This window comes from Oncorhynchus mykiss, chromosome 20, assembly GCF_057628025.1.
Source record: "Oncorhynchus mykiss isolate SJ-2025 chromosome 20, ASM5762802v1, whole genome shotgun sequence".
NCBI lineage: Eukaryota > Metazoa > Chordata > Actinopteri > Salmoniformes > Salmonidae > Oncorhynchus > Oncorhynchus mykiss.
The window spans coordinates 38940497-38953678 of NC_143041.1; the positions used below are offsets into that span (position 1 = coordinate 38940497).

The window sequence follows — 13182 nt, forward strand, 5'->3', positions numbered from 1 at the left end:
AGGCCCTACCCATAATAATCAAGCCAGAGAGATGGATTTGAATGTAGCCTATGCTATATGACAAGTTAAAACCCTGACCTGTTCACCGGACGTGCTATCTGTCCCAGACCTGCTGTTTTCAACTCTCTAGAGACAGCAGGAACGGTAGAGATACTCTGAATGATCGGCTATGAAAAGCCAACTGACATTTACTCCTGAGGTGTTGACCTGTTGCACCCTCGACAACAACTTAATATTTGACCATGCTGGTCATCTATGAACATTTGAACATCTTGGCCATGTTCTGTTATAATTTCCACCTGGCACATCCAGAAGAGGACTGGCCACCCCTCAGAGCCTGGTTCCTCTCTAGGTTTCTTCCTAGGTTTTGGCCTTTCTAGGTAGTTTTTCCTAGCCACCGTGCTTCTACACCTGCATTGCTTGCTGTTTGGGTGTTTTAGGCTGGGTTTCTGTACAGCACTTTGTGACATCAGCTGATGTAAGAAGGGCTTTATAAATACATTTAATTTAATTTGATTGAAGTTATTCAGGGTGATCCCAGCTACCATATTACAAGTCAGTAGACTAGTATTGTGTCCCCCTCACACGTATTGGGCAATACTTCCATTCGCATGCTCAGAGGAGGAGTTTACTCCACTTTTCTGGCACTGTTGAGTATAACCAGTCTCTATTGCCCACTATCTGAAGGTGCAAGTCTTTTTTCACCTGCTTCTCATCTCTTTGGTAAGTAAGCCACGTTTAGGCCATATTATTCCTATGTTTGTAATGTCTTTGTGTCTGTCTGTCAATTACAAAAGTTGCCTAAATGTTTGTTAACATGTTTGGTTTGATTTTGGCATAGTGACACAATACAGTAACCTAATGTGTAGGTTTGACACCATAGTTTTATTGTCAGTTTATTTCCATCAGATTTCAAATTAACTAGGAAAGTTTTTACCAAAGGCTGATTATTTTGTAGGCTATAATATAGATCTGCTGACTTTCTGGATAATGTTTTGGATTTTTCTTTCAACTTTCAGTTTCTTTACATTTATAATTTCTACAAAGGTGCATTATTTAATTGATTAGTTGATCATTGGGCCTTCTTTTTTTAAATCTTCAGAATTAACTGAACTTTTTAGAAGGACATTTGGCTAGGTCCTCCTGACACAAGTCTATAAAAGGAACGTCATGGGTGAGCTATCCAGCGTTGCTATTCCTGGTCACAGAACTGATACATCGCGACAGATGCAGATAGTGGAATGTTGATTCGCTGACTTGCGCTACAGCATTATTCTGGAATAGGCCAACTATATGTCATTTTAACTTATTTGATGGAGAGAAAAAAATGGTAGTCTATTGTAACGATGTTTCCGTTGATTATGTCTAACAACATTGCTTTAAATTGTTATCAAATTTTAATGTAAAAAAATGCAAGTAGGATAGAATGGGCCTTCATACTGTTAGAGAATGTAATACCCTTGTCACAATCGTCTCCAAATGTATATTAAAATAAATGTAAAAAATACAACGGTTTATATTTTCATTAAGGTGTTGAACTTTGGTTGCAACTTTCAAAATATCAAAATAACAGTATAAATGCAAAGAAATGATTGTGTTTTCTTTAGACAGCCTCACTTGTTCACACTGTATTCAGCCACTTTGTCAATTATTCCACAACATACATTGCCAAATGGCCGCAGCAACGTATATAACACGCCTAGATGCAGGACTGACTTTTCGAAAAGAAGGCCTACTTATAACCACAAATACAAGTAAAGCTGTAATGATTATGATATTACACATTTGAATTTGACAATATTTTGTGTGACAATATTTCACTCAACTGTACATCTGTCAGATTTGTCATAAATGTATTAGTTGCCATATGGTGTTGTGACTGTTTTTTCATTTCAACAGGTTGCTCTTGCTCTGACACATTCTTATTTTTCTTCAAGTAGGTCTGGGCTGTGTCCATCTGCTGCAGCCATGGCACCCAAAAAAAACAAGACTGCCAAAAAGAACAAAGGGGATAACAATGAAATTACTATAATGGTCGAGGATAGCCCGATCAAAAACATTAACGGGCTGAACACCTTGTTGGAGGGAGGAAACAGCTTCACCTGCATCTCAAGTGAAGTCACTGACCCTGTCTATGCTCCTAACCTCCTGGAAGGTCTTTGTACCATGAGGCAGGACAGTTTCCTCTGCGACCTGACCGTCTCCACAAAGTCAAAGTCCTTTGATGTCCATAAAGTTGTCATTGCCTCCTGCAGTGAGTACATTCAGAATATCCTGAAGAAGGATTCCGCCCTCACGAAGATCGACTTGAATGACCTTTCACCCACAGGCCTGGCCACTGCCATCACATACGCCTACTCAGGTAAACTAACCCTGTCGTTGTACAGCATTGGCAGCACCATTGCAGCAGCCATGTTGTTGAAGATCAACACCCTGGTGAAGATGTGCAGCGACTTCCTCATGCAGGAGCTCAGCGTGGAGAACTGCATGTACGTGGCCAACATTGCCGACACCTACGGCCTCAAAGAAACCAAAGAAGCCGCCCAGAAGTTCATGAGGGGGAACTTTATCGAGTTCTCTGAGATGGAACAGTTCCGGAAGCTCACCTACGAGCAGATCAATGACTTCCTCAGTGATGACTCCCTGCAATTGCCCTCTGAGATTACAGCCTTCCAGATAGCCATGAAGTGGTTGGACTTCGATGAGAAAAGACTGAAATACGCCCCAGATCTTCTGACCAACATTCGCTTTGGCACCATCTCAGCTATGGACCTGGTCAATCATGTCCAGAATGTGCCCAGAATGATGCAGGACCCCGAGTGCCATCGTCTCCTGGTGGACGCCATGAATTACCACCTGTTGCCTTACCAGCAGAACGTTTTGCAGTCCCGCAGAACAAAGGTACGTGGTGGCCTCCGCGTCATGCTGACAGTGGGTGGACGACCAGCTTTGGCGGAAAAATCTCTCAGCAAAGAGGTCCTCTACAGGGATGAGGACGACGTATGGAATAGGCTGACAGAGATGCCAGCCAAGAGCTTCAATCAGTGTGTGGCAGTCCTGGATGGCTTCCTTTATGTTGCTGGTGGCGAAGACCAGAATGATGCCAGGAACCAGGCGAAACATGCTGTCAGCAACTTCTGCAGGTGAACGTTTGATTCTGTATGAGCTTATTCTATTGTAAATGTGTCCTTTCTGCTCTTATAGTATGGCTGGTATTACACAGACCATGACAAGATATTGTACTGTACATTCAAATAATCATTTGTATCTAATAACATGTCTTTGTCCATTAGGTATGATCCTCGATTCAACACCTGGATTCATTTGACCAACATGATCCAGAAGCGCACCCACTTCAGTCTCAACACCTTCAATGGTCTCTTGTTCGCTATTGGAGGTCGTAACTCTGATGGATGCCAAGCTTCATTGGAGTGCTACGTGCCTTCCTCCAACCAATGGCAGATGAAAACCCCCATGGAGATCCCCCGGTGCTGCCACGCCAGCTCTGTCATTGATGGCAAGATCCTTGTTAGTGGTGGTTACATCAACAATGCGTACTCCAGGGCTGTGTGCAGCTATAACCCTTCCACTGATATGTGGCAGGATAAGAACAGTTTGAGCTCCCCTAGAGGCTGGCATTCCACTGCTACAGTCGGAGACCGGGCTTATGTGATTGGTGGCAGCCAGCTGGGTGGTCGTGGAGAGAGGGTGGATGTCTTGGCTGTTGAGTGTTTCAACCCTCACAATGGACAGTGGAGCTACTCTGCCCCGCTAAACACAGGAGTGAGCACTGCTGGTATAGTCAGCATGAATAATAAGATCTATCTCCTTGGAGGCTGGAACGAGATTGAGAAGAGGTACAAGAAATGCATCCAGGTGTATAACCCTGACCTCAATGTATGGACTGAGGATGATGAGTTGCCAGAGGCTACAGTTGGCATCTCATGCTGTGTCGTTACCATACCCACACGCAAAACACGAGAGTCCAGGGCCAGTTCTGTTTCATCTGCACCAGTCAGCATATAGAGTCTGACAGGTTGTTTGATGTAGTCTGCCAGAGGACCAAAAATCCTCGAGCCAGTCCAATTCAGAAAATCCTTTGTGCAGAAAGTGATCATCCCTCTTTGAGTTCAGAAAAAAAACTGATAACCTACAAATGTCACACACACACATCTAATTTGGAATTGAATCAGATATATTCAAATATTTTTTTATACGTTTTATTAAGGATGGAATTTCTTCCAAATTAAGGCAAATCATAAAATTGTGATGTGCGACATGAATTCAGGAAGTTGTTTTGTGTTGTGAGACAAATAAATATTTTATTATCAAGGGAAACATTTCTTTCCTTTTGGGGCCAATTCAGCCGTAATAGTTGAATCAGCCCTACTCTCCATAGACCACAGATTTTATTCCCAATATTAAACTTATTTGGTGTTGGTTTTGGTGTTGTGCTAATAGTAACTGCATTATTTGTACAATACACATAAACATGCCTATATGGTGAACCCTTGTTATGTCACTATCATTACTTTCCAGTGACATAAAGCTAAATACACTGTATATAGTATAATCAACGACTGGACATATGATGATGATGGAAGACCATTGACTTAAATCCTCATGTACAGCAGTGGAGGCTGCTGAGGAGAGGACAGCTCATAAAAATGTCTGGAATCCATGAAATGGCATCAAACACATGGTAAACCACGAGCCCGTTCTCCACAATTCAGGTGCCGCCAACCTCCTGTGATATACAGGTATACAACTGTGATTAACATTTAAAGGGACATAAAAAATGTAAACTCATATTCTTGTCCCATATTTAAAGGGACAAAAAAAATGTAAACTCATATTCATCCTCTCCAGCACCACCCCAACATACAACATCTGTAAATGATGGCGTGTTTCTCTGTAGATGGAGGAAGACGAGTGTTTCCACAGACATCATCGGTTCCAGCATCCAGTATGTTGATGTTGTGGTGCTGCTAGAGATCATACATTTCCCTTTGAAATCTTCAAGATGTCAATGCAGAAGATAAACTAATTTCTAAACATTCTTTGTTGCTGAAATATGATGATATTGTAGCTTCAAGGAGTAGACGCTGCTGGTTTCTTGTTTGTTTGTTTTCTTTAACACACTATACACTACAGTCATGTGAATTGTATGTAATGTCCTGACTCAGAAGAAGCTGTTGGGAAAATGTTGTTATGATGACATTGGTAATATTTGTTTTGTAAAAAGAGTGAATAGTGGAAAATACAGCTATTAGCCTGAGCTGTTAAGGGTGTGGGCACTCTGCAACAGTGCCTCCTAATTTCCCTGACAGCTCATGATTTATTTTGTTCTTATATTAAACATTTTTAAAAGTTGTGTTTGACATATAACTGAAATTGTTTAAGAGGTGGATGGTTCTAGTTTTCACTTGTAGGTGAAGCTGGATTGATTAGTCTCACACATACCTTTTAAGGCAATACACCAGTATAAAAAAAATCCTACATAAATAGTCTGAATTTGTCTTTTCCTGTAATTTATGCAAAGCTATATTTTACAATCATATACGCAAACACTTTTTCACTTTATCTTTGGCATAAGTTCTCATATTTTTACGAGGCCACAGAAGCATTTTGCTTTACGATTTTGGCTAGAAAACTATCATGTTTTCCTGCCAAAAGTGTATTACTAGAGCAGGGGGCAAAACGACAGGTCAGGGGCAGGCAGAGGTCAGTAAACCAGATCAGAGTCCATAAGGTACAGAACGGCAGGCAGGCTCAGGGTCAGGGCAGGCTGAATTGTTCAAACGGGAAAAACAGACACCGCTGGTAGGCTTGACGAACAAAACAAACCGGCAACAGACAAACAGAGAACACACTGGGGATAACGGGGAAGATGCGCAACACCTGGAGGGGGTGGAGACAAGCACAAAGACAGGTGAAACAGATCAGGGTGTGACAAACAAGTCACTCATCAATCAGTATATAAATCAGTATATCAACTGTACTTGAGTTGTTGTTTTAGTTTGCCCTGTACAATGGAACCAATGGAGTAGTCTAATTGAAGGAGTGAGATAAATGAAGCACACCTCAAACACTAAGTACACATGACATGCATTTGACCCATGTCTGCTGAACATGTATGAGCTTACCTTGCTTTAGTGCAGTAAATCCAGTGGCTGTGAGACACATTTGCCTATGAATACTATAGATGAGATAAAGCCACCTGTATGTGAGTCATCCTGTTTCATGGTCTATGAGTCATAGTTGTTGAATCATTGTGACTATCAGGTTCAAACAGAAGACAGCAGAAGACTACAGAGGGCGTCATTTTCAGTCCTCTCCACAGTGCCGAAATGTACAAACAACGTTTTTTTCCTATAACTTGCAGCATACAGTTGAAGTCGGAAGTTTACATACACCTTAGCCAAATACATTTAAACTCAGTTTTTCACAATTCCTGACATTTAATCCTAGTAAACATTCAGTTAGGATCACCACTTTATTTTAAGAATGTGAAATGTCAAAATAATAGTAGAGAGAATGATTTCTTTCAGCTTTCATTTCTTTCATCACATTCCCAGTGGGTCAGAAGTTTACATACACTCAATTAGTATTTGGTAGCATTGCCTTTAAATTGTTTAACTTGGGTCAAACGTTTCGGGAAGCCTACCCCAAGCTTCCCACAATAAGTTGGGTGAATTTTGGCCCATTCCTCCTGACAGAGCTGGTGTAACTGAGTCAGGTTTGTAGGCCTCCTTGCTCACACACGCTTTTTCAGTTCTGCCCACACATTTTCTATAGGATTGAGGTCAGAGCTTTGTGATGGCCACTCCAATACCTTGACTTTGTTGTCCTTAAGCCATTTTGCCACAACTTTGGAAGTATGCTTGGGGTCATTGCCCATTTTGAAGAACCATTTGCAACCAAGCTTTAACTTTCTGACTGATGTCTTGAGATGTTGCTTCAATATAGCCACATAATTTTCCTGCCTCATGATGCCATCTATTTTGTGAAGTGCACCAGTCCCTGCTGCAGCAAAGTACCCCCCACAACATGATGCTGCCACCCCCGTGCTTCACAGTTGGCATGGTGTTCTTTGGCTTGCAAACCTCCCCCTTTTTCCTCCAAACATAACAATGGTCATTACGGTCAAACAGTTCTATTTTTGTTTCATCAGACCGGAGAACATTTCTCCAAAAAGTATGATCTTTGTCCCCAAGTGCAGTTGCAAACTGTAGTCTGGCTTTTCATGGCGGTTTTGGAGCAGTGGCTTCTTCCTTGCTGAGCGGCCTTTCAGGTTATGTCGATATAGGACTCGTTTTACTGTGGATATAGATACGTTTGTACCCGTTTCCTCCATCATCTTCACAGGGTCCTTTGCTGTTGTTCTGGGATTGATTTGCAATTTTCGCACCACATTTTTTTTCTGAGGATTTGGCTGATTTCCTTTGATTTTCCCATGATATCAAGCAAAGAGGCACTGAGTTTGAAGGTAGGCCTTGAAATTCATCCACAGGTACACCTCCAATTGACTCAGAAGCTTCTAAAGCCATGACATAATTTTCAGAGAAGAGAGAGGAAGAGAGGATGAGAGAGGTAGAGAGGAAGAGAGAGGTAGAGAGGAAGAGAGGTAGAGAGGGAGAGAGAAGGAGAGAGGATGAGAGAGGTAGAGAGGAAGATAAGAAGAGAGAGGAAGAGAGACAAAGATAGAGGTAGGAAGGGAGAGGTAGAGAGGAAGAGAGAGGAATAGAGGAAGAGAGAGGAAGAGAGGACGAGTGGGGAAGAGAGAGGAAGAGGGAGGTAGAGAGGAAGAGCGAGGTAGAGAGGAAGAGCGAGGTAGAGAGGAATAGAGACAAAGATAGAGGTAGGAAGGGAGAGGTAGAGGAAGAGAGAGGAAGAGAGGAAGAGAGAGGAAGAGAGGACAAGCGAGGAAGAGAGGAAGAGAGAGAGGTAGAGGAAGAGAGAGGAAGAGAGAGGTAGAGGAAGAGAGAGGAAGAGAGAGATAGAGAGGAAGAGAGAGGTAGAGAAAGAGAGGGGAAGAGAGAGGAAGAGAGAAAGATAAAGATAGAGAGGAAAGGAGAGGAAGAGAGGAAGAGAGAGAGGTAGAGGAAGAGAGAGGAAGAGAGGAAGAGAGACAAAGATAGAGGTAGGAAGGGAGAGGTAGAGGAAGAGAGAGGAAGAGAGAGGTAGAGAGGAAGAGAGGACAAGCGAGGAAGAGAGGAAGAGAGAGAGGTAGAGGAAGAGAGAGGAAGAGAGAGGTAGAGGAAGAGAGAGGAAGAGAGGAAGAGAGAGGAAGAGAGAGATAGAGAGGTAGAGAAAGAGAGGGGAAGAGAGAGGAAGAGAGGAAGATAAAGATAGAGAGGAAGAGAGAGAAAGAGAGGAAGACAGAGAGGTAGAGGAAGAGAGAGGAAGCGAGAGGTAGAGGAAGAGAGAGGAAGAGAGGAAGAGAGAGGAAGAAAGAGATAGAGAGGAAGAGAGAGGAAGAGAGAGGTAGAGGAAGAGAGAGGAAGAGAGAGGTAGAGGAAGAGAGAGGAAGAGAGAGGAGGAGAGGAAGAGAGAGGAAGAGAGGGGAAGAGATCTGGAGGATCATGAGAGAGAGAGTACCAAAGAGAATAGTAGAATTCCTCAAATAGACAAGCACCTCTTTTATCTCAGATTTTTCTGAACTAATTATCTCTGTATGCCCCACCCTCTCCAACACTGTAATTCTGGGAGATTTTAACATCCATGTTGACTAACCCAAGTGCTCTATGGCTGCTGACTTCCTTAACTGGGCTGGCTAAACCTGTCTTTGCAGACGGTATCGGAGCATCGGGTCACAGACCACCAGGCTCAGAGACAGCTTTTACCTACAAGCCATCAGACTGCTGAACACCTGAGCTGAGACGACCACCTGTACATCAACAGTCTCCTTGCACTGACTCTTCGCACCTTAGTACACATGCACTCGCCCATACATTCACTCACACATATGCACAAACACATACACACATACAGACACTCATGCACACACTCACACCCACTATAACTAGTATAGTAGGCATTGGAATGAATGTACAGTATGTTGTATAACAGTCAGGTTATTGTAACAGTTATTGAACAAGACAGTTAACCCACTGTTCCCCGGTAGGCCGTCATTGAAAATAAAGTAAATAAATTGTACTCAACTGACTTGCCTAGTTAAATAAAGGTAAAATAAAAATAGCTTTTTGGGCAATGTAATCAATGTAATCAATGTAATCAATGTAATCACAGTAATCACTAACCAGCAGTGGCGGATTTAGGTATGGGCGGCATCTTGCCGGGGGCGGCACGAGGCGCCTGCACCAAAAAAATTGGAACGGTGACATTTGTACGATCGCTCATTTGCACGTCACATCAATGATATCATGTCACCGTGTGAGACTGTGGGTCAATTAACCTTGTCGGAGTGGGCGCCCTGATTCTAGGTTGTGAGCTAGGCAGGCTACTGCCTGGGAAGGTCTCACACTCAGAAGTACGAGATGGGGAGGGGGCGGGGGTAGGTAGACCTCAGGTCTCCCCACTAGAAGCCCGAGGTAGGGGGAGCGAGGAAATCTATCAAATATAACGCACCTCTAACTTTGTACAGTACTAATGCAATTAGTAAAATCAGTCACACTATCTAATGCCACCAAAAAAAACACAATTAATTCATAATACTGTGAAAATATAGTTTCACACACATATCTTTTGTGATATATTGAGTCTTTTGGGGTGTCTTATGCCTAGAATTAGCCAAGGAGGTTGTATGGTTTATTTGGTTCCTTTTCTGAAAGTTTGATAAATTGTGCATAATGACGTGCATATTTAATTGCGCAACAAACACATTTTGAGTGTCAGACTCATATAATGTTTTTCAATGCAAATTCAAGGGCACTTCTGAAATATTTTGGAGCACCCTCTGGCACTGGCCAGGATGAGGAGCCATCCACCTCCTCAGCCACAAATGTTGCCTGAGCCTGAGGATGAAGACCCACTTTCTTCCACTTCCCCCCAGCAGGATTCTTCAGGTGTGTTTGTGCGCAAACGCACGTGCGTGTGTGTGTGTGTGTGTGTGTGTGTGTGTGTGCGTGCGTGTGTGCGTGTGTGCGTGTGTGTGTTTGTGTGTGTGTGTGTGTGTGTACACGCACATGTGTTTATGTGTGCATCCCTGCATAAGATAAACAAAATAAATAATTTCCCTTTTCCAAAGTTTTAAGTTTCCACATTGTAGGTAACAAGGATTTTATTATTACTGGGTATGTGGGATGTTCCATCACTATAAATGCTGTGAATAACTTGTGTAAACTAATGCCCATGTGCTCTCCATTAGAAATGCCTGTAGCAGCATCCCCACCAGATCCTGCTGCTGAGGATGAACCACTGTCTACAGACCCTGCTGCTGAGGATGAACCACTGTCTACAGACCCTGCTGCTGAGGATGAACCACTGTCTACAGACCCTGCTGCTGAGGATGAACCACTGTCTACAGACCCTGCTGCTGAGGATGAACCACTGTCTACAGACCCTGCTGCTGAGGATGAACCACTGTCAACAGACCCTGCTGCTGAGGATGAACCACTGTCTACAGACCCTGCTGCTGAGGATGAGCCACTGTCTACAGACCCTGCTGCTGAGGATGAACCACTGTCTACAGACCCTGCTGCTGAGGATGAACCACTGTCAACAGACCCTGCTGCTGAGGATGAACCACTGTCTACAGACCCTGCTGCTGAGGATGAACCACTGTCTACAGACCCTGCTGCTGAGGATGAACCACTGTCAACAGACCCTGCTGCTGAGGATGAACCATTGTCTACAGATCCTGCTGCTGAGGATGAACCACTGTCTACAGACCCTGCTGCTGAGGATGAACCACTGTCTACAGACCCTGCTGCTGAGGATGAACCACTGTCTACAGACCCTGCTGCTGAGGATGAACCACTGTCTACAGACCCTGCTGCTGAGGATGAACCACTGTCTACAGACCCTGCTGCTGAGGATGAACCACTGTCTACAGACCCTGCTGCTGAGGATGAACCACTGTCTACAGACCCTGCTGCTGAGGATGAACCACTGTCAACAGACCCTGCTGCTGAGGATGAACCATTGTCTACAGATCCTGCTGCTGAGGATGAACCACTGTCTACAGACCCTGCTGCTGAGGATGAACCACTGTCTACAGACCCTGCTGCTGAGGATGAACCACTGTCTACAGACCCTGCTGCTGAGGATGAACCACTGTCTACAGACCCTGCTGCTGAGGATGAACCACTGTCTACAGACCCTGCTGCTGAGGATGAACCACTGTCTACAGACCCTGCTGCTGAGGATGAACCACTGTCAACAGACCCTGCTGCTGAGGATGAACCACTGTCTACAGACCCTGCTGCTGAGGATGAACCACTGTCTACAGACCCTGCTGCTGAGGATGAACCACTGTCTACAGACCCTGCTGCTGAGGATGAACCACTGTCTACAGACCCTGCTGCTGAGGATGAACCACTGTCTACAGACCCTGCTGCTGAGGATGAACCACTGTCTACAGACCCTGCTGCTAGTTGCAGAGGACCAAGTGAGGTACCACCTAACTTAGGTTTCCAAAGGAATGACAGTGATGGAAGAAGTTGCCACCGCCAGAATTTCAGGAAGACCTTGGTGAGTGGTGAAAAAATCCCTAGAAGTTGGTTGGTGTATTCTGAAAGAAACAACAGCCTCTTCTGTTTCTGCTGTAAACTCTTTTCAAATAAGAACATTTACTTAGCATACTCAGGACTGACAGACTGGAAACATGCAAGTTCTTTGCTGACTTCATGCGACAGCAGTCACGAACACCAAAACTGCATGAAAACATGGAAAGAACTGGCAAACCTTCCAAAGTCTCTCAAATGAGGAGCTGACAGAACAATGTGAGGCCCTTAGTATGACACTGCACTATAAAGAACACTCAGACTCGGATGGCAGAGAGCTTGCACAGGAACTGAAGAACTTGCCTGACTTGCCATCAAAGACGATGACCCTGCTTGAGCTGCTGATATTTATACAAGAAAGGGAGCTCTCAGAAATGTATCCACATTTGTGGACTGCTCTCAGAATTAGTCTTACTCTTCAATAATCAGGTTCTCCTCTTTATAAGTGTGTTCTTCTATTTGTGTATTTGTGTAATTTAGTTTTATTTGCGTGTTTTTTGTTAGCAATAGGGTAATGGTGTAATAATTTGATGCCCTTTATTTGTATTTATATACTACAATTAGTTTGTCTTTGTTACTTATTTTTGATATTTATGAGTGTAACGATGTGCGCTGAGTCGGGAAGCAAGTTCAGGGAATGAGTGTTAATACAAAACAAGAAACATGCAGTTTTTTAGGTTACAGATACATTAAATTATGATGAACTTCACAGGGTGGTAAACGTGAACGTGATGAGCTTGATGCTCCTTTGCAATAAATACACAGGGTCTTATTCTGGTGACATGATGATCGAGGCTTGGCTGCCGTTTGACAAATCTTCTCCATAATAACCTCATCGTGTGAGAATGAGAATCGCAGAATGGTGAAATTACTAACTGACTAGAGTTGACTGTGTGATATTAGGTTGCTTCTTGGGTAAATATTTTCCGTCTGGATTTTAATCAACTACCGTGCGGATTTTAATCAACTGTGAATGAACTAGCCTACCCGCACTGTTTCTGTGAGCTGTTGGCTAGAGTGCAAATGCCAAAACAGTGCAAATGCCAAGATGAGTAGGCACATTCGCTATATAACGCACGTTTTTTTTGTGACTATCTGTGGAGTTGAAAATGCGATGGAAACACATTGAACGTACATTTTTTATTTGGTACATGACAATTTAAAGGAAACATGTTGTGTGCACTACGTCATCGCCTAATGATTTTTATCCTAATGATTTTTAGCCACAAGTCAGTTTGGTGGAAACACCACTGGAGAGAAAAGGCGCATATTTTCCTTAAACGGATTATTCAATATGCGCGTGAAAATCTGTCGCCAATTGGATGGAAAAGTATCGACTGTTTAAAAAAAAAACACCCTATCCTAAAGCAATGTAGCAGATGTGGAACTCACTCCTCAGCGTGAAGTGTCCCCACTTGCGCTGAATCAGGAGGAAGCAAGCACTGTTTCGTTTACCTTCGCCTAAAAATACTAGGTTTCAACTGCCAATCCAATA

At 43.4% G+C, this 13182-nt stretch overlaps 1 protein-coding gene across 2 annotated transcripts; it reads left to right on the forward strand.

The window, feature by feature from the left end:
* The first annotated feature begins 26 nt into the window (after positions 1-26).
* On the forward strand, positions 27-5374 carry klhl31 (kelch-like family member 31). 2 transcript variants are annotated; one of them, XM_021576491.3, is made up of 3 exons: positions 27-723; positions 1941-3143; positions 3294-5374. In XM_021576491.3, exons 2-3 carry the CDS (start codon positions 1969-1971, stop codon positions 4024-4026), a joined length of 1908 nt encoding a protein of 635 aa, XP_021432166.3. In that variant the 5' UTR covers positions 27-723; positions 1941-1968; the 3' UTR covers positions 4027-5374. The 2 variants fall into 2 exon arrangements, with proteins under 2 accessions (XP_021432166.3, XP_021432167.3); XM_021576492.3 differs by having other exon boundaries at positions 591-723; positions 1900-3143.
* The last annotated feature ends 7808 nt before the right edge of the window (positions 5375-13182 follow it).

What these genes read in the sequence shown, in the direction of transcription:
- klhl31 (XM_021576491.3), top strand. Translation starts at nt 1,969, where the DNA reads ATGGCACCCAAAAAAAACAAGACTGCCAAAAAGAACAAAGGGGATAAC. An exon ending in GCTGTCAGCAACTTCTGCAG is followed by an intron (nt 3,144 to 3,293) that starts GTGAACGTTTGA and finishes TTTGTCCATTAG; the next exon opens with GTATGATCCTCGATTCAACA.